Here is a 19,572-nt window from a genome sequence, read left to right on the forward strand (position 1 = left end):
ACAGTGCCTTCTTGGTTTGCAGCAGGACACTGGGATGCTCGACTTCTTACTGGCCTTTGAAACAATTTAACACCACTCACTGAATTGGTTTGCCGCCCGCACACACACGTTTTATACAGGTAAAAGGTCAATTGGTAGATGTTTCTGCACGTTGACAGGATACATTGAATACCATGACCTTTGCTTTTCGATGGCCATCCCGGGACACGCCAAAGTAAAGCCATTCAGTTCAAGTCAGTATATTTCTAACTTTGGGTCCCATGGGTATGAAGAAGAGCCTTCCGAACATAGAGCACACATTTCCTGTCACAATCGCTTCGCTTCTGGGTGAAGCACCGAACTTTGAATAGCAACGACCAGTTGGTCTTCAGTGGGTAACGTGGGTTCCAGCCCCTTCAAAGGCGATGATATTTCTCCGAACTGGGCGATGAGACATTCTCCTATGAGAGCCCACGACGTCGGGGTTCTTATTCTCGCGCAACATAGGCCACGTGCCTAGGATTACTAGATAGGGCTTAGACCGTGGTTTAAGCAGCGGCCCATGCGTATGTCACACATCGGCTACTTCTCTGCTCAAACACAGCTGCAGTCGACAAACTAGTGACTAAAACAGATACCTCAAAACACACATACATAAAATAAATACTGGCTTTCAGATACATCCATGAGATCCATCACATCGGAGGTTTTGACGCTCAGGCTGTTCATAGATTCCATGGAACAGCAACGGGAGCATGGTCCGTCCAGCTGCCAATGCCGACCAAGGCCGTGACTAGATGCTTCCTGCCGTTCGACCGTGTTCGCGTATGGCGGCGCAGGCTCATTTTCGGCCGCTGAGGCGCCGAATCTCCTCCTCCAACTCCTCGGCCTGGTCTTCAATCACCAGCGCCTGCAGACAGCCCTTGAAATAGTCTGTCGTGAAGCACTCCGACCTGAAAATGGCGATAATCTGTCACCGAATTGCACGCGAAATAGTCCAATTCCGTCCAGCCCAATGTGCCAGTTTTCATCCGATCATATATATATATATATATATATATATATATATATATATATATATATATATATATATATCATAGCTACTATTTGTTAGCGATGAAATGCCCGCGAGGCTGGTTTCGGAAGTCACATTCACCGTCATTCGTTGTTAGAGTGCGTCACATCCTGCGAACTGCGTCTCACTCGTCGAAATGACTCGTCGCTAGATTGCGTTTTTTGATTCAAGCGCAGCGTTGCATGACTGGTCGAAACTGCCGAGATGATGGCAGTTGAGCTGGACGCTTTTCAACGGATGCCTCCGTCGGGCCCCGGAAACCCTGTCCGTGTTTGGCCAGGAGGCCGGGCTCGTTTGGACAGTCGCGCGGTGGCCCGCACGGCGGCGTCAGTTTCCGGCGTGACGCGGCCACCCCTCCGCTTCCTCGCGCCGGCTCCGATCCGCCAGTCACGGCTGTGACGTCAGGCGGGCGCGTACTCAATGGCTCTGACTCGCGCCGCGCGCGTGACCGTCGGCGACCTCCGGGGCGCATCGCGCCCGTCGCCGCCAATGTCCTCGCCCGGGTGGCCGCGATCCGGGCGATGCGGTCGCCGCCTTGTCGGCATACATGTGGTTTGACATTAGCGCTGTCGCCGGGCGGGCCGCGCCGTGTCTGTGCCTACAACACCTGGTGTGACGGCACCGCCGCCCTCCCCTCCGCTCGCCACAGCCGGCACATGACAGCGCGCCGACGAACCCGGCCGGCCCGTGCCGCTGGGTCCGGGCGTTATTCAACGCCGGCGCCGGTTCACCAGCCGGTGTTCCCCCCGGCACTTCTCACGCTCGGCCTCGGTGCCCTCTGAGCCCCCCCCCCCCCCCGTCCGTCCGCTGACGCGCTGAGTCACACTGGCTTCGCTCGCCCCGTCTGGCTTGGATTCTCAGGTTGTGGACCCGTGCCGTCTCTAGAAGCTACGAATGACTTGCCAGCGGCGTTTCGGACGCCTTCGCTGTCTGAGCCGGCGACGGATGGCAAACTCAGCCGGGGTGAGATGTCGCCGGCCGTTCCAGTGACATGAGGGAGTGGCGTCGCCCACCTGGCGGCAACCCGGTTTGAGCGCTTCTGCCGTCTGGGGTGAAGCGTCGCTCACCTGTATGCGGAGTGTGGACCCCGTCACTGGAAACGGTTGCCTCGCAGCGTCCGGATCCAGCGGCTGAACGTAGCCCGTTGGCCGGTCAGCTGCAATGCCTCGACGCAGCCTTCGAAGTAGCGGCTGCCGAAGCAGTCCTGACTGCCGCCGCGCACAGAGAAAGAAAATAAACGTGCTGGCTCTGGTGCTTAGGCAAGGGAACAGGCGTCCATGCGCGTGCGAGAGATTGTCGGAGGAGGACTGAGCGGTGTGCGAGTGAAGCGACGGAAGGGAGGCGTCCGTTCCCAGGAGTTCGTGAGGAAACGAACCGTGCCGTTTGCAGCTCAGAACCAAAAGACGAATGAATGCCATTCAAAGGTAAAATGCAATTCAGCGGGCGTGAATCTCACACCGAAGAAGTCGTTCGAGACAAAGATGTCGACACAAAGGAAAACAAATTTAGCAAAGTTCAAAACACGAGTTGCAGCCATAGCGCAGCACCAAGTGCTTACCGACACAGTCCATGTAGTTCTGGATCCTTGTACAGCTCAAAGCAGTCCTTGCAGATGGCGTTGAGCTTGCTGTACACGGACTTGTTGAACACGCCGCGGCATTGGATGTCGAGGTAGGAGCGCTTGCTTCTCACGAGCAGGTGGTCCGAAAGAAGCGGGTGCGCCTGGCCGGTGGGCAAGACCAAGCAGGCGCAGACCACCGCCAACACGGCCGCCAGCAGACACCGCAGCAGGCCCGACTGCATTCTGGGGACAACCGAGACCGGTCAGACGGGCCCCGGCCACCGGAGGTCAGTCAGACGGGCCCCGGCCACCGGAGGTCAGTCAGACGGGCCCCGGCCACCGGAGGTTGGTCAGACGGGCCCCGGCCACCGGAGGTCAGTCAGACGGGCCCCGGCCACCGGAGGTTGGTCAGACGGGCTCCGGTCATCGGAGGTTGGTCAGACGGGCCCCGGCCACCGGAGGTTGGTCAGACGGGCCTCGGCTACCGGAGGGTTGGTCAGACGGGCCCCGGTCACCGGAGGTTGGTCAGACGGGCCTCGGCTACCGGAGATCGGTCAGACGGGCCTCGGCTACCGGAGATCGGTCAGACGGGCCCCGGTCACCGGAGGTTGGTCAGACGGGCCGCAGTCTGGCAGGGACGGCGGAGATCGTGTAGACTGAATGCGTGCTGCCGGCTCAAGCGGAGTTTGCGTGAACCGATTACAATTGAGCTGCATTCGGCTGCAAAACCTGGCAAATCAGCCAAATGGTTTGTAATGTCTGCAGAGTTGGGTGGTATCTCTGGGATGTCACGCCATCAGCGATTTCAATCCCGCTGCAAGGGAATGGTTCATCTTCATATGAGGCCCCTAACTGAGATAGCCAGAAAGAAGCACACTTAGAATCGCCCAGGCTTCGATATTCACGAATGTGTCCGCGGTTATGGTCACAGCGCTCCCCTTCCTGAGCTCAGGTGCGATTAGATTGTATATGTGGCGTCATCTCATTCAATGACTGTCGTGATCTGCGGAAGGTTGGGACGTGTCTGAATCTTCCTTGTGCCAAAATTTGATAGCTCCTGCGCAGTCTGTCGGAAACGAATGTTGGGACAATCAACAGCGTACCCTTTTTGGCCCTGAACTGTCATTTGCCGTGTACCTCGAAGGTAGAACATTCTCATTAATCTTGCTCCGCTCTGGTTGCGTTTCCTGTTTGAAACGTTGGGCCGCTCTCGGGCGCCAGACCCCTCCGATGTTCTTAAATTCCACTGTTTTCGCTCGTTGCCTTGCAAGTGGCTAAATGGTCTTGGCTAACGAAATCCTTCTGTTCCTGCGTGGGCTTGACGAGAGAAGATCAAGATGTGTTTATTTCTCGGCATCAGATTTTGCAACACATGCCCTGACCCAAATACGTGGACGCCTGGTCATGACTTTGGCTGAGAGACCTAGTCCTTCGGTTTGGCCGTCTCCTATTGGCGGAGCCGTCACAGAGCTGCACTCCTTGTCCGCCAAGATGGACATTAAATCGGAGGGCACCGAGGGGGTTCGTGAAAGGCAGCGTCGCCAGCCCGAGATCGACTGTGTCTGCCGATGAACTGCGCAGCGACACCGATATGGTGTCGGCTTCACGCGAAGTAGTTTGCATTATCAGCTTTGCGTGGGTGTGCGCTCCATTGGCCCCCGCTCGTTACAAGGCCTGCCGGCCGCCGCCTGCCATCAATGTCTGGCCCGCTGATTTAAGCAATGGAATCGCCGACCCCCGGGGTGTCTGACCCCGATTATCGAGAACCGGCCTGATTTCACCGTGAAGGCGGAGTGTTTTGATGTGCTGTATTCCGCGTGACCTTCCTCGTTATCGGGTTTGCTAATTACCAGATGACCCGCATCAGACAGGTAATAAATGCCCGTGGCCTGCTGACCTGGCCTCGATGGGACTCGCCTGCTGTGACGTCACGTGTCAGACGACGCCCAGACGGCTTCAGCAATTGCCAACGATGGCGGATTTAAGTGGCAAGCCAGACATCGATCAACTGGTGATTACCTTATTTGAAATGGTCATGCCTTGTAAACATATAAATTAAAGAGGAGCAATCTGATTCGGAGCACTCGAATGTGTCCGAGTCACCGAGTTTTCCGACGCAAGGAATATGCCGGTACCAAAATCAGGAATATGGTGTTCGGAAATATCGATGAGTGATATGAAAAATTGACGTCACTACCTTTAAAATAGCACCTTCCTTTGCGAACAATTTGGCTTTTCAAAGGATCAAGGATTTCGAAGCATCAAGCATTCACTGACGAGCATTCGCTAAGATTGTTGACATAAAATGAATCTAAAGCTGTGATGCTTGAAGTAGGTTTTCAATCCAAACAAGCCCCGGACAGCCGAAACATTGCCACCTTTGTGCTTTTGTAAATGTTCAATTCTGTAGTGGTTTCAAGGGCTATTGATTTAAGAAGAAGTACATCGTCAAAAAGTCTGCCCTGCAAGCCTGTCATTTTGTCGTCGTGTGTTTAAATCTAACTGACACCTGAGGCCGGTGTTTTCGTTTTGATGAAAGTGTTTAAACTTGCTGCATTTCTTCACGCAAGTCGCACAATGCTTAGCTTGGTATCCAGGCCTTTCGGCCTCAGCAGTGCACGTTTTGTACGCATCAATGTATTCAACACGGACCCTATGGAAGCCCAGAATGCGGGGTATGCAGCTTCGCGATGCCGTCCCCTTCGATTCCTCTGGAGCTCGAAGGTGTTGTCACTGGAGTATGTGCCCTGATCACTCGGGGAAAAGAACGCCGAAGAGAACGACCTGTTACCAAGGCCCATAATTGTCAGTGATGTTAAGTATATATATATAATATATATAATATATATATATATATATATATATATGTAATATGTATATATATATATATATATATGTATATATATATATACATATATATCCAGATGTATATAATGTTCATATTCGCGTGCTTTTCCAGTGGACGTAAATTTTTCCGAAAGCCAGAATACCGAGTGCGGTTTTCGATCAGTGGCGGAATCCCAATACTTGTCTGAATTTGGAATACTTCGAACGTGAACGCTCAGCTCTTTGAAGTGCTTGGAATCCCAATGTCTGAACGCCCTTCGTGCCTCCCATCGGGCCTCTGCCGGGACCAAAGCTGCGCAGAATTATGGTAGCGCAAGGAGGGAACTCCCGACGAAAGGAAAGGCACCACGGGAATCAGTGGAGCATGCCGTAACTATCTGTGCGGTTAATCAAACACGTTACCGTGAACTCAGACCATTTTTTGAACATGTTTTCTGCTATGTTTTATGCGTGAAAAAGGCTGCGAACATATGGGCCGCGGAACAAGGTGAGAGAGGGTTTAGTTGGAGAACGAGGTATTGTGATGCTTAAGACAACTTTTCAAGGGCCTCCGCAATAGCTACGTTGTGAATACCGCGTTGCAGTGGTATTGCCTGCCTGGTGTGCCGGCTCTCATGCGGCCCACGTCGAAAGTAAAACGTTATAAGAATGTTCCAGCGTTCTAATTGGATGGCTGATGAAAAATGATGCGTGAAATCTAGATTTAGGTGCTGCGGCTTTGTATGCACGTTCAAAAAATCCCGTTGAGGTGTGTAATTTGCTCATGTGCGTAGCCCAAATTGGCGAACTTCCTTCGACAAAACCAAATATTTCACCGTAACCCAATATGCTCCTAACCGTCAACAAAAGTAATAGTTTATGCTTTTACCTGGGGGCTTCTTTACGTTCATGACACCATAAAGGTCTTTCCAATTTGAGGAACTCGGCACATATAGACGAGGCATTTGAATTCAAATGTGCAAATATCGAAACCAAATCAACCCGCCGGAATCAGCTCGAATGTAACGGAAAGTTTGGAACGTAAGTTGTTCAGTGCATCTGCGAGAAACATCATTCACATAGATGACACAGTAGTAATAGCCTTATTCTTCGAAGAAAAACCAGGAGAATCGGAATGCAGACGGGATGATGGGAGATATAGATGGCAACCCATCTATATCTCCATTTTCCTGAAAGTTTGGAACGTTGGGCAGGACGCGCAGATGCGCCCTCTCCCGCCGGCGGCCGCCAGACACCGCCAGCATCGCGCCGCCTGGGGCCAAATCTTACGTTTTGCGCCATTTCTCGGCCCCTAGACAAGCTAAAACTGTGATTTCAACTACAAAAGACAGATAATTAATATTTCTAAATTTTACATTAGCGCAGCGAAGCAGGCTTCCAAACGCTTGTGATACTCTAATGCACTCGGCTTAAGCATCGTTAACTAGATTCCACTTCTATTGACGGGCTAGGTTGGAAACGCCTTGGATAGACAGCCTGTCAGTCTAGCAGTCTGTGGCGCCTTGTGTGTCTGGGTTCGTCTGCCGCACAAAAGAGGTCTACTCAGTGAGGAGAGACTAAGAGATTCGGATTAGCCTGCGTCTCCTGTGCCGAGTTTGTGACAGAGGATGACCTTGCTCTGGCGTATGGAATGTTCTCCGATTTGCTTATAGGTTTCTCGGCTCTTTTACATGAAAAAGTGAGGCGCTCTTCCATTGTTATCCCATGAATATTGGTGTCGACAAGGGTCTGCTCATGTGGGGTATATTTAGCGCACCTCGCAGTAACCTGATGGGTGAGATAGTGTAGATGTTTCACAGGATCATGCAATTAATTCCAGCATGTTTCGAAAAGGCTGCAAACGCCCGCAGTTGCAATGCGAAACTTTCTCTTTGAATTCGCTGTAGATAATTAGACACTAGTTCCACAAGAAGCAGATAGATTCGAGCAGCCAAATTACAGGTGCAATCTGGTTGTTCAGCTAACGCTTCACCAGTGACCCGGGTGACCATGCTTACCATTGTTGAGATTAGAACAGCTGGCAGCGTAAGGCTAGGGCTCCATTACGTGGTATTGTCACGCAGTGAAGCGGACCGAACGGTGCAAAATAGTGCCGACGATCTTAATACAACATTGTCCCACGCCGTACAGCTCCAAAAAAGAACATTCGGGTGCTCGGTTTGTGGCTTCGTCTTTGCGATGCACTTAAACAGTTGTCTTAGCTAGTGTATCGTGAACAGTCTTTTATTCGGCAGGGATTTACGTTGTATCAACTCAGAAGGTCCTTGCCCAAGGATGATCAGCTACACCCGCGCTGTGCTAACAGCTAACTTGTCATGCACATCGCGATACATAGCGGGGCAAGCGCGTTGGCGTTGCCACGGACTGCAAGAAAACCGGACAGTGGGCGTGACATTCTGAAAGTGGCAGCTTTCGATTGTGGGGATGCCTGGCCTGCAAAGTTCTGATGGACAGATGGGCTTGTCAGTGAGTCACTGAGTGCCGATCATATCACTGACAGGAGTGTGACGCGCTCGTCGGCAGCCCCAAACGAAGGTGACATTCCCCTCCGTGTTGTGCATCGCGCCGCTGTGCAGTGCGCTGCTTACTGGGCTCTGATTGTATTACATCGCTGATAATGATAGATGCTTCCGTAATGGGAATGGTCCATGTGGTGCGCACATTACGGCTCAAAACGTTGTAGACCGGTGCTGTGTGGAATGGGTTGGACGCCTTACTCGGGGCAAATTTGGATATGGTGTATGATACCAAAGCGATCTTGCCAATGAAATGGCATTGTGTGTGCTGGTTACGTCAGCCAAGCACCGGATGTAACGTAGAGTTTCAGCAAACGGCGGCTTATATGCCACAGAAGTTGCCGGACGCTTGATGCTACGGGTGTCGACACCCCTCAGCTGCGCGTCCCCCTGAACGCGTCAGGGCGCATCCAACCCAAAATACCGATGAAGTCGAAAGTGCATCCCTTATCCGTCCAAGATAAATATTGCGTGATCCCACGCGGCACGGGCCACTTGCGCGGGGGACGCCGGGCCGGCTGCGCTGGCGGGCCCTGGGATAACCCGGCCAGGGGACAGAACAGCCGCTGCTAAACCATGCTGACCGCTACGTGGGACCCGGGCTCGATTCCCGCTAAAGCTCTGACCCCTGGGGGGCAGCGTGTTGCTGTTGTCATTGGTGGATCCGTGAAAAGGGGATATGTCGGCGGCTCAGTGACGGGGCCGGAATGGCCAGCGGGTGCGACCAAATGTTTACTGGTAACGCCCGAGAGGCGCAGGACTGCGGACGGTCAAGGAAAGTCCAGGGCGGAATGCCCGCTTCCTGGCTTCCGTTCTGCATAGGCACGCGCCATTCACGGGGTAGCAACCGCTGACGGCACGTTAAAGTGCCTCAGACGCATCACGGGCGCGGTAAACCAAAAAATATGAGCAAAAACTTCGATCAGGAAATACAGCCTGTGGAAGCGATGGAACTCATCAAAGCACGTGCGGGTATGATCATATTGCACGGCCATTGAAAAGTTACGTGGTCGAAAACATCATCGTCCAGCGCACCATCCACATGCGATGGAGAGCGGCCCATTTGCCCGACAGACACGGCCGTTAACATGCGTTGGCCATTGCTAGGCGCTAACACGCAAACATCCACGGCTTACATCGTATCCCAACTAAGCGAGGAATGAGTTTCGACACAGACGTCACCTGTGTGATTGGTCGCTGCGCCACAGGCTGAATGGGCTTACCAGAAGGAAGTGAACGCGGCTTCCACGTGCCGACGAAAAGTCGTGCTTCATCCGGTGGATTCACCTGTTTTGTCGCACCTGGCTCGTCCCAGCACCAGAAAAATACGGCATCTGACCCGTCTCTATCGCCTCTTATTTTCATGTCCGATGGTCCACAGCGGGCATGCCAACTGTCCAGCATTGCCTGACAGGAGACGGCAGACCAGCCTGTCCCCTCTTCGCCAGACTTTTCCACATGCGAGCTCAGGCGTGGTAGCGCAGTGTCTGCCCGGTCTGAGAGGCAGTCTGGGCGCTGCCGCCCGCCTCCTCGCTATGGCTTAGATGTCACCCAGGATTCGGTGCGCTACAGACTCGCTCTCACCTCTGCGCTTACCCCTGGATTCGGTGCGCTGCAGACTCGCTCTCACCTCTGCGCTCGATCGCCCCGAAGGCAGACGTCTCACATCTGGACTATCCGATGTGTGCTCCGGCATCTCACCTGAGCGGCGTGGCACCCCGAGCCTGTCTGGAGCGTGCCCCACCTCACCTGAGTTCTGTGTGGCGGTGGAGGGCGGCTGGCTAGCGGAGGGCGTCCTCGTTCTACCGCTGCCGGCGGGCGACTGGGCTCCCAATCACCGTCGAGCCTGTAGTCGTCAGTCGGCCGGCGCGTGGCATGCAAGCTTCGGCGCGCGACCAATCGGAGCTACTGGCACCCGGGTAAAACCCCGCCTTTGCCACCTCCAGTCGGCGTTTTGGGGAGATTGGTTCTAGGATTGGTGGATTTCGCGGTCACTTGCGGCGGTGGACTCAGTAGTGGTTTTTTTTCTTCCACTGTGCAACTAGGAGAAATTCGGCTGACCCGCGAGATTTGCCGTTGCTCGAAACACATGCGGAGATGCCGGACCGGAACGACGCGAAACGTTTGACCTTTGACTTACTAAATAAAGTGGACAGAAAGTATAAACTGGAAGTTTCAGATCCGTCGCTAATTTTACAATATTGCAATGACTAGAAATTTCAGCGGAATGATAGTAAGAGAACTGGTCTTTTGGATAAAATCAGCATAAAAAATGATCACGTGACAAAGCAGGTAGCGTTTCTGTGCTGTGGTTGTGTTTGCTAATACTTGCAGCGTGTGCGACTGATGTACGCCGTTCAGTGGTGCGTACCACTGGCGTTGTTTTCTTTTCCGTATAGTTGGCGTGATCGGAACGGCCAGTGTGGTCATGGTGGACTTGTAGGCATTTGTGTCTGTGGTGTACGTACATCAGGTTGTCCCACCTTTTCAAAAAAGTATGTGTCCTCAGGGATTGTTCGGTTCTTTGGTTCAAGACGAGTTTGACAGTTCCATTTTCGTCAAAATTAATGTGTTTCGGGGGTGCGCAAACGGCTTAAAGTTTGTCATTTATATTATTTTCGCCCATAGCGGGCCAGCAAAGCGCTACAAAAATAGACATAAAGTTCGGCAAGAACGCTTGAAACGAAGTCCTTAGCGCCCCCTTAACGCACTGATTTCATGTAGTTTACCATCACGACGAGCAGGGGTGCCCGATGATCGAAGGATATTCTGTACTTTTTTTTGGGGGGGGGGACGTGACACAGTACGGAGAAATGTTAATATTATAAACAAGATGAGTGTCAATGTCAATAATTCAAATGTGAAAGGGAGTCAAGATGGGTGTCAAACGAATCATCGCAACAAAGATGGATCAATGATGCGTGTATAAATGCGCTGTGAGCACGTTCGGTCTCTTTAACGCAATTTGACGTCACTTCAGCCTTCCCGTCGTCTTATATATACCTCTTATTCTCGTCCTCTTATACTCTATCCCAATAAACGTGCAGGAATTTTGACAAAGACGACCAATGAGCTTGCCTTGAACCGCAGAACCAGACGGCCTCCGAGCACCCATACTTTGCAAAAAAAAACGTTGTTCTGGAACATTCTAGCATGCATATTACAGGCATCCAGCACGATCATCACAGCATGATCTGCAGAGTTACAAATTGTCACCCAGGATTGCATGTTTGAATGCCTGGCTCCATGGACGTGACCATCGCTCTGATGGGGGGGGGGGGGGGAGGGAACAAATCAGGGTTGGAGTCGATCTGGAATCTGGAATGGAAGGGACAACCTGGCACACGCATTGCACTTTGGATGGGGAAGACACAACAATGCGTTCTATGAGCAACATCTGAGGGATAAACATCATTTTGTAAAAATTGGGGGGCATGTCCCCCGCTATTCCCATCGCAGTGGTTACACCCATGCCTAGCGCTCAACATACTTCGTCAAGTTGTGGACGATTGGCGTCTAGTTTATCAGTTGCAACGTTCAGGTATGACCGAATATGGGCATGATTTAAGCAGATCTTTGGATCTTAGCGGCTTATGGTATGTGGTCTAAATTGCGCGTACTACTACACTGTTTTGCTTCAGCTCAGCACACGCTCCTGTTGAACCCAGAAACAAATCTGTTCGCGAGGGCCTCCCTCTCTCCCCCCCCCCCCCTTTCAAGCTGACGGCGATTGCTGGCCGCGGCGACCGTCGGCACTTACTCGAGCGTGCCGTCACGCTCCTCACGCTTCCGTCACGCTCCTCACGCTTCCGTCACGCTACTGAATAGCTACTGTGACTGAACTGCGAAATGATGCGAAATGCGAAATATGAAACGGCTGAGAACCCCATGACCGACGCGCGAGAAGTTAGTGCAGTTGGTTCTATCCCATGATGCGGAAGCTCAGTGTACGATATGAATCATTCGATTCAGGTTCAAACATGAAGTCGGTACGAAGATGCCAAGGTGGGGATGGTTTGATTTCATTTAATAGACAACCACGATTAAGCTTTGCGAACAGGGCGTGTTTGGGAATAACTGATTGGCCGGGAGCAAAGCGTGAAACGGACACCAACGAGCGGTGAACTGCTCTCGAACTGCGTACATTGACATCAATGTGCAGGAGGTACCCAAGGAGAGTATCTCCCCCTCCCCCCCCCCTCCCCCCCTCCACATTCACGTGACATGACACCACACAACAGCCCGTTACTACGCCACACAACGGGACCTGTTCACACTTGCCCTTGTCCCCAACCGTCGTACCCGCGCATGTGCGACCCGCATTGTATTTTACAGCGATATCAGCAGTACGTTTCGCCACTGGTTTAACACGGACACAAAGAGCAATGGTGCTCTGTGAATTGTTCATGAAGTGTTGGTGAACACCCAACTGTTCAGAATTACCTGCTTGCCTTAGTCAGGCCTCCACTGAAGCGCCTTATGCTCGTCCGGCGTTTCATGAACTCCCTAATGACCTATTCACATAGGCGTCTATGGTATACGTCATACTGTTAGACAGCTATCGGCGCTGCACACGGACTGTGCTTTCTGCCCCCATCTCCCGTCTGATCCCGCTGCTCAGTCTTTTAAAGGAGAGGAGCCCAAGGAATCCGTGTTGTATGTTTGAGAGCGCCACCTTTGGCGGTGTGGCTCATTAAGATCCTGAAGAAGTCGCTCAAGGGTCGGTGGTCGTGTCTTTCGCGAATGATTACCATCGTACTATATGAATTATCCACGCTATATTACGTTTGTTCAACGCAACGTTTTCCCGAGTCAGCGTCTCATTGTCCTGTGAGGCCCACGGATTCATGGCATGAGCATGCAAACCGCACCCGCAGTGTTACCAGGCAGAGCTGAATGCGTCGGGCTCTGAACTCCATCTGGCAAATCTGGTAGTTTATGGCAATTCCTTTCTGGAGCCCAAAACAAACTTGTGTTTTTCTTTCACGATTTGGTGCCTGTGAAATACCGGCACGCTTACATTTTCGTAATTTGCAGTGTCGGCTCGTGCCAAAAGTTTGGCATCATTGCATTGTGCCGATTTTGTGCAGAGTTGAGATGGTTTCAGGAATTTTCTGTTTTCCTCACACGCCTTTTTGAAACGTCGGACACAATGCGGTACGCTGGGCTTCCATGCTCAGAGGGGATATTTGAGTAGAATCGCGCCTTTTACACCATTACCCGTGCGTCGGGGACAGACCGCCCATGATGACATGAGCGGGGACATACCAGAATGACATCTTGTGTGAAGATCAATTCGGGGGCGTTCTGGGACGTAAGACCGTCATGCATTAACAGTGCATTCACTGAGGTTTGGCGATGAGATAATAAACTAGTTACCGGCGAGACCGGACCTTGGACGGGCCGTCTGCTGCACGCATAACCTACCAGAGTCGTTTTTTCACCATACCCTCACTTATGTTCAACATGTCGCACACTTAGCATGTTTTCCGGGTCGTGTTGTATGCAGCACATAATCGTAATGTTCATAGTACACGGTAGGTACGAATGACGTGAACCCGTGGTTTTCATTCAAGGTGACTGGAAGTCCCCCCAACTTGCGGGGGGCTGATAGTCATTCATTGTATTTTTCCAATTAACGTACACAAGACGGTTGGATGCCTCGAAGGCTCAGCCCCCCCCCCCCCCCCCACTTCTGTCCATACCCATAGTTCCCGCCTCCCAGATCGTGCAGAACTCACTAAGCCAGTGCATGCCTCGGAGCGATAAGAGGTAATCCGTTTATGGTACTCTTGAATAACAACCTGTAAAACATTAAAAATAGCAACTGTCATGTTTTGTCATGACTTTCTAGAGCCTCTGGTCGGTGACAGCACAATCCGACAGTTAATCTGACGCCAGAGTGACGTCAAATGACGTACCTCGGGTTTTACTACCGACTGGAGGGCCCCCAATGTGCCCGGCATAATTTAATTTGGCTGGACAAACACTGCAGGAAGACTTGATGCGCGGGAGGGCATCAAGTTTTACGAGAGCGCGGGTGAGGTTCAGTAGTTAGTGTTTCGCGGTGAGCATTATTCTGGGCTGCATTTGAAATGTCAAGCTGGAGAAAGACGCCCACACGTAGTTCAGACCCCACCTGTCATTTAAAAATGTCTGTCAGCGGCAACACAAGTTTAAAGGGCTGTGCGTTTTTGGGCTGGAAACGCGACTGGACTTTTTCGGAACACATTGGGAATGTGGCATTTTTGGTATGTCGAAATCAGCTGAAGTCAGGGTGACGTGGCTAGCGCTAGCAAATCTGCGGTCAATGACTTAGCGAGCTTTGGCAAAGAAAGCGCCCCTACGGTTTTTACTGCATTTGAACCATACACAACATTTTCGGTTTCCTTAATTTTACGTTTTGCGCTGTTCCGAGCTGAGCAGTTTCCGGTCCATTCGCAGAACACTGATTTAAGAAAAGCATACCATGGATATGATAGACATTGCCAGGACCCATGGAGCACCATTCATGCAACACAGGCTGGGGTGGAGCTTCCTAGTTAGTGAGGTTTAGGGGGGTTCAAGCCACCCCCCCCCCCTAAGAAAATGGGTTAATAGCTATGTTTATTGGTTGCAAGTTCCGAGCATGTTCGCTTAATTGTTGTGAATCTAAAGCGCTACACTCACTGTCAATTTAGGCGTAGTACGCAGCAAAATCGTGGTTTGACATTTAAAATACGTGGATCGCAATGAAGGATAACGAGGCGAAGAACTCCTTTTATAACACGGACACTGGAACCAGAACAGTGCCACTACAGTTCTCCACAGCTACCGTTACTATGTAACTTGCACCATAGGGTATCTGAGAATGTGATGCGAATGACTCGTTTCTTATCGCATTTGTCTAAACGGTCTGATTTTCACATTTGTACCGAATACACGTAGGACAGCAATATTAAAGAATGCAGCGGATATTGAGCTTTGTCCTGTGTAAAAAAGGGCCGAATGGCCGTTTTCAACCGTCCGGTTGTCTCCATGGCCTTTCAAAGTTGTGCTCGGACGTTGCAGTATTACTTGAATAATTGTATGTGAGAGATTTTGTCATAAACCAGGTGGTAATGGACTAGTCTGTCAACCCGTTTGTTGATGGATTGTCCCTCACTGTTCTAAGTTGTGTAGGGCATAAGTACGTAGGGCATTGAAGGATGTGCTATATGCTATTATAAGGGCATTTACCACTGAAAGAAGGCATGGTTGAATCTCGAAGCAGAGCCTCAAACATGCATTCGGAACCAAAAGCAGCTGTGTGCCAAAAAAGAAAACACCTCGCTGAGCGCAGCTGACCGCTGCCAAAAACAAGAGCATGGTACTGCGCCAGTCATGTGGCCGATGTCGTGTGCGGGTGCAGTGTTGCGCGCCGGGCACGCTCTCACCGTGGCCGCCGTCGCCCTCCGCCCACTGTGGCGATGGTCTGACACGGGACTTGTGTCTCGCTCACAGATCCCACGATGGGTGGATGGAAGCTGGAGGTCTTCAAGATGGGCATGTACATGACCTTCCCGGTCGGCCTCTTCTGGTACTTCAACCAGCCGGAGTACTTTGAGAAGTGGGTGATACAGACGAAGCAGCAGCTCTACCCACCATCTACCAAAACCCACCGAGACGTAAGCTGATAAATTTGCCTACCTCGTTGTGTAATTGCGCGTAAACCATGTTGCCTTAATCTAAATTTCCCAGCCGTTGAGCCCTATTATAAACTGGGGAGGTCTGGTCGTCTATGTGGATCCGTCTCTGGCCGTTCGCACATCGTTCTTACCGCTGGTCTTTGTTGTGTTTCGTGAGGAAAATATTTTTGGATGCTTTATATGTTAATTTGGTTTGCTGAAAACCATCGCCCAAATATTATGTATCAGGATTCCTTAAAGATACCCTTTCACAAATGGTAGTTGTTTCGCTTGCAAATTGATGGGAGGGATGAAGGTAAGCATTTGATTTATTCAGTTGCCTGCTGCCATAGCTGGCTACCGTTAGACCCTGAGTGCTCTGTCAATTCAGCATTGCAACGGCAAATTGTCCAAAATTGGCTGATCCTCGCCTGGTTAGAGAGATATGTTCGATTACATGTCCCGCTATCGAATCTGGAAGCTGCAAATTTGTTTTATCCCGTGAACTCGTTAGATGTTTGCTTACGTCAGTTCATATTCTGTTGTTCCAAGATATTCCGTAGTCAGCATGTTACATGTCTGGTACATAATATGTTAGGTTTGGTCTTGACCAGCATGACTTATAATTATCGAAATGGACCTACGGTATTTCCCGACAGGAGATGGACCTGACGCCTTCCCTGACAGGAGATGGACCTAACGCCTTCCCTGACAGGGGATGGACTTAACGCCTTCCCTGACAGGAGATGGACATAACGCCTTCCCTGACAGGAGATGGGCATAACGCCTTCCCTGACAGGGGATGGACTTAACGCCTTCCCTGACAGGAGATGGACATAACGCCTTCCCTGACAGGAGATGGGCATAACCCCTTCCCTGACAGGGGATGGACTTAACGCCTTCCCTGACAGGAGATGGACATAACGCCTTCCCTGACAGGAGATGGGCATAACGCCTCCCCTGACAACAGATGGACCTAACGCCTTCCCTGACAGGAGATGGACCTAACGCCTTCCCTGACAGGAGATGAACCTACGGCATTTCCTGGCAGGAGATGAACCTAACGCATTCCGTAACGGGAGATGGACCTAACGCATTCCCTGACAGGAGATGGATTTAAGGCTTCTCTGACAGGAGATAGACCTAATGCATTCCTTGACAGGAGATGGATTTAACGCATTCTCTGGCAGGTGATGAACCTAACGTGTTCCCTGACAGGAGGCAGATCTAAGACATTTTGTCCTTAACGGCGTTGTGACACTGCGACCTCCGCCGCGACGATGTAAAGTAAATGAAGCGGCGATGACTGACCAGGAAAGAATATACTACAAGTAGCGCTGAATTAGTTAAGCGATTTTGGTTTTGCATGGATGCGTTGTTTTCCCACATAAATCCTTTGGGACGGGTATTATCAGCTGGCGTGTGACTGGCTCTTGCCGGTTGTTTATATTAGATCCTGTGTAGTCGAATTAATTTGCGCTCCCTCATTGTTGAATAAAACGTTCTCAGGCGACTGTTTTCATCTCGTAACATCGAAATCTGCCAGGCGACTTTTTCCTGTTCAGTTTGTACCTTTTTTGCTAAAAGAAGCTATATTTTTCAGGAACTGGAGACCTTCAAAAAGGAGTATCACCATAAAAAGACAGAAGAATTCGAAAAGCAGTTGTTGGAGGCAGAGAAGCACTAAACGCGCATTTAGTGCTGGCTTATTTTGTACATAACTGTTTGAGCCTGTTAGCGATCCGCAGCCGGCACGTGACGACTGCGGATTTCACAACGACGTAAGACGTGCGACGTTGTGTAGGGCACGGTATCGGCTGGAATATTCAGTGGAGGGTCGCGGATTGCTCCGCGGAAGCCGGGGAGCGGTGTGACGGCGCCGTGCCGTTTGCTGCGCGATCAAATTGACGTGTTTGCATTTTCGTCATCCTGTCGCACGCTCTCAGAACGGAAGGTTATCATCTGTGCCGTCACGCCCCCCCCCCCCCCCCCCCTCCTTCCCAGCCCCGTACGTTCTCTCCGAACTGACGAGGGCGGGAGAGGGGGAGGGGATGGGTGGCGCGTGTTGGTTCCGTCGAGGTGTGAATGCGGGGTTCGATAACTGCCCGTCATCCCACCGGGTCATGCCTCATGTTGTGCCATTGACGCACGGCAGCGTCACGCAGCCTCGCGTCACGTGACACGTCATGTATGACGCGACGCCGCAGGGCAGACCTGACAGGGACGACTCACCTTCTCCGGCGTGACGAAACTGGTTGGCTCCCGGATATTCCCGCTCCATGCTATTGTCTCGGAAACGCGTATCAATAGCGGAACGCGCCCGATTGGCTGGGCGGGAAGTAATGGAGCTGGCGGCGCTGCGCAGGAGGGAATCCCGCTGCACCGTAGAGCGTGATGACGTGCGGCGTCTAGCGGCGCAGCTGTGAATGTGTGCCGACGTTGATGGATGTATGTGGATGTTCGCAGTGCAGACTCCGATGGCCATGGTGGTGCATACGGTTCCCGCGTGTGTGACGCACTTTTGCGTAGCTAGAAATGTTGCCTTGGAATTCGAATTTCGCCATTGGAAGATCCTGTGGCGTCCAACATCCAACCCCGGAGAGGCATCGGTGCGCATACGTAGTCTGGTATGCCGGCTGTGTGCTGCTTTTTGTGGTTGCAGTCGGAGCGTGCCGTTGCTGACCCGCCGGGGAAATGCGTGGTTGTAATACTGTCCGAAATATATACTAGTTACGGACTGGAAGGGCAGTGTCATTCAGCTTACCTTTCTACTGAGTTCATTCAGTTAGCACTGCAACAGGAGCGCTTGACAACCAACCTGTATGCGCCTTGACGTACGTGCCCATCATGTGCGTGAACGTGCATGGGCGACTTTCACGCATCGGGATTCTCCCACCCCCTCCCCCCCCCCCGCCTGGTAAAGGCCACGCAAGGTTTATCAAGAACAAGAGCGGAGGTCAAGCTGTCCTCACTTGAATGATCAAATGGTCAATTGTAACTTGGACGGCCTGCTCGGACCCGCTTTAACACTTTCTAGAAGCTCGGCCATTGGAGGCCAATTCATGCAGCTTTCAGCGACAAGAAGATGAATGTTCGAGTGTGGTGTTGCGGTAATCGATAGGCGTTTTCTTGAAACTCCTCGGCAACGTGATTTTCCTGCAGCATGCGGTCCGAGCGAAAAAGGCTCTCATTCGATTTACACGGGAAGCTCTAAGTTCGAATCGCAAAAAGCTGAGGGAAGAACGTTAGTCGAAACCGGAGCTAGACCTGAACGGCCCGGCGTCGCGAAGACAAGGCCAACTCATTCTGACGAGAGAAAAAGAGGGCGAAGGAGAGAGGAGAAGGGTAATCATCGGCAAAAGTCGAATGTGAGTTGTTCGAAATCAGTCTTGAATACAGGACCTTTTGAGATACAAAATTGGTGGGGATAGTTGTGCATGGGAACTGCATTGATCGGTAGCTAGTCTGTTGTGACATAGCAACCGAAGCGCTTCTCGTTTTGTCCGATGAGTTGATGACAATCGCCGGAAACAAAGGTCATTCGAAATCCCTCCATTTCGTGTATCAAAACTGCTGCACATTGCCAGGCACAAAGTCGGGCAGTTCGAGGTCATATCTGTCTGATTATGCCCGGGCGCCAAACATCAATGCGCTGCTGGCTACGAACTGATTTAAGGGGTGACGCAGTAATGCTAACTACCGGCATCGGTCTCCAAACGGGATCTGCTCCATTCGCCGAGCATGATTTCATCTGCGTGCAGATGGAATCTACGTCTATGGCTGATCCAGCGTCGTAAATCATCCTACTGACAAGACCAATATGCAAAACGCTGCAGCATGTGCTCCTGACTTATATGGTATGCTCCTTCTGTTTGCTGTTGCACGTTCGTAGCCAGACCGAGCTTGTGAGTTTTATTAGTCAGTAAACCAACAAGAATGTGAACGTTG

At 51.5% G+C, this 19,572-nt stretch overlaps 2 protein-coding genes across 2 annotated transcripts; one reads left to right on the forward strand and one right to left on the reverse strand.

The window, feature by feature from the left end:
• Nucleotides 1-694: 694 nt before the first annotated feature.
• LOC119098625 (ion transport peptide-like) lies at nucleotides 695-10,200 on the reverse strand. The gene is made up of 4 exons (XM_037221597.1): nucleotides 9,728-10,200; nucleotides 2,613-2,858; nucleotides 2,122-2,262; nucleotides 695-932 (listed from the first exon to the last, which is right to left on the reverse strand). Exons 2-3 carry the CDS (start codon nucleotides 2,855-2,857, stop codon nucleotides 2,145-2,147), a joined length of 363 nt encoding a protein of 120 aa, XP_037077492.1. The 5' UTR covers nucleotide 2,858; nucleotides 9,728-10,200; the 3' UTR covers nucleotides 695-932; nucleotides 2,122-2,144.
• A 5,260-nt stretch (nucleotides 10,201-15,460) lies between these two features.
• LOC119098626 (protein PET100 homolog, mitochondrial) lies at nucleotides 15,461-18,367 on the forward strand. The gene is made up of 2 exons (XM_037221598.1): nucleotides 15,461-15,624; nucleotides 17,228-18,367. The coding sequence occupies exons 1-2, from the start codon at nucleotides 15,469-15,471 to the stop codon at nucleotides 17,309-17,311; spliced, it is 240 nt and encodes a 79-aa protein (XP_037077493.1). The 5' UTR covers nucleotides 15,461-15,468; the 3' UTR covers nucleotides 17,312-18,367.
• The last annotated feature ends 1,205 nt before the right edge of the window (nucleotides 18,368-19,572 follow it).

This window comes from Pollicipes pollicipes, unplaced genomic scaffold (assembly GCF_011947565.3).
Source record: "Pollicipes pollicipes isolate AB1234 unplaced genomic scaffold, Ppol_2.1 Scaffold_4740;HRSCAF=5597_pilon_pilon_pilon, whole genome shotgun sequence".
Lineage (NCBI taxonomy): Eukaryota > Metazoa > Arthropoda > Thecostraca > Pollicipedomorpha > Pollicipedidae > Pollicipes > Pollicipes pollicipes.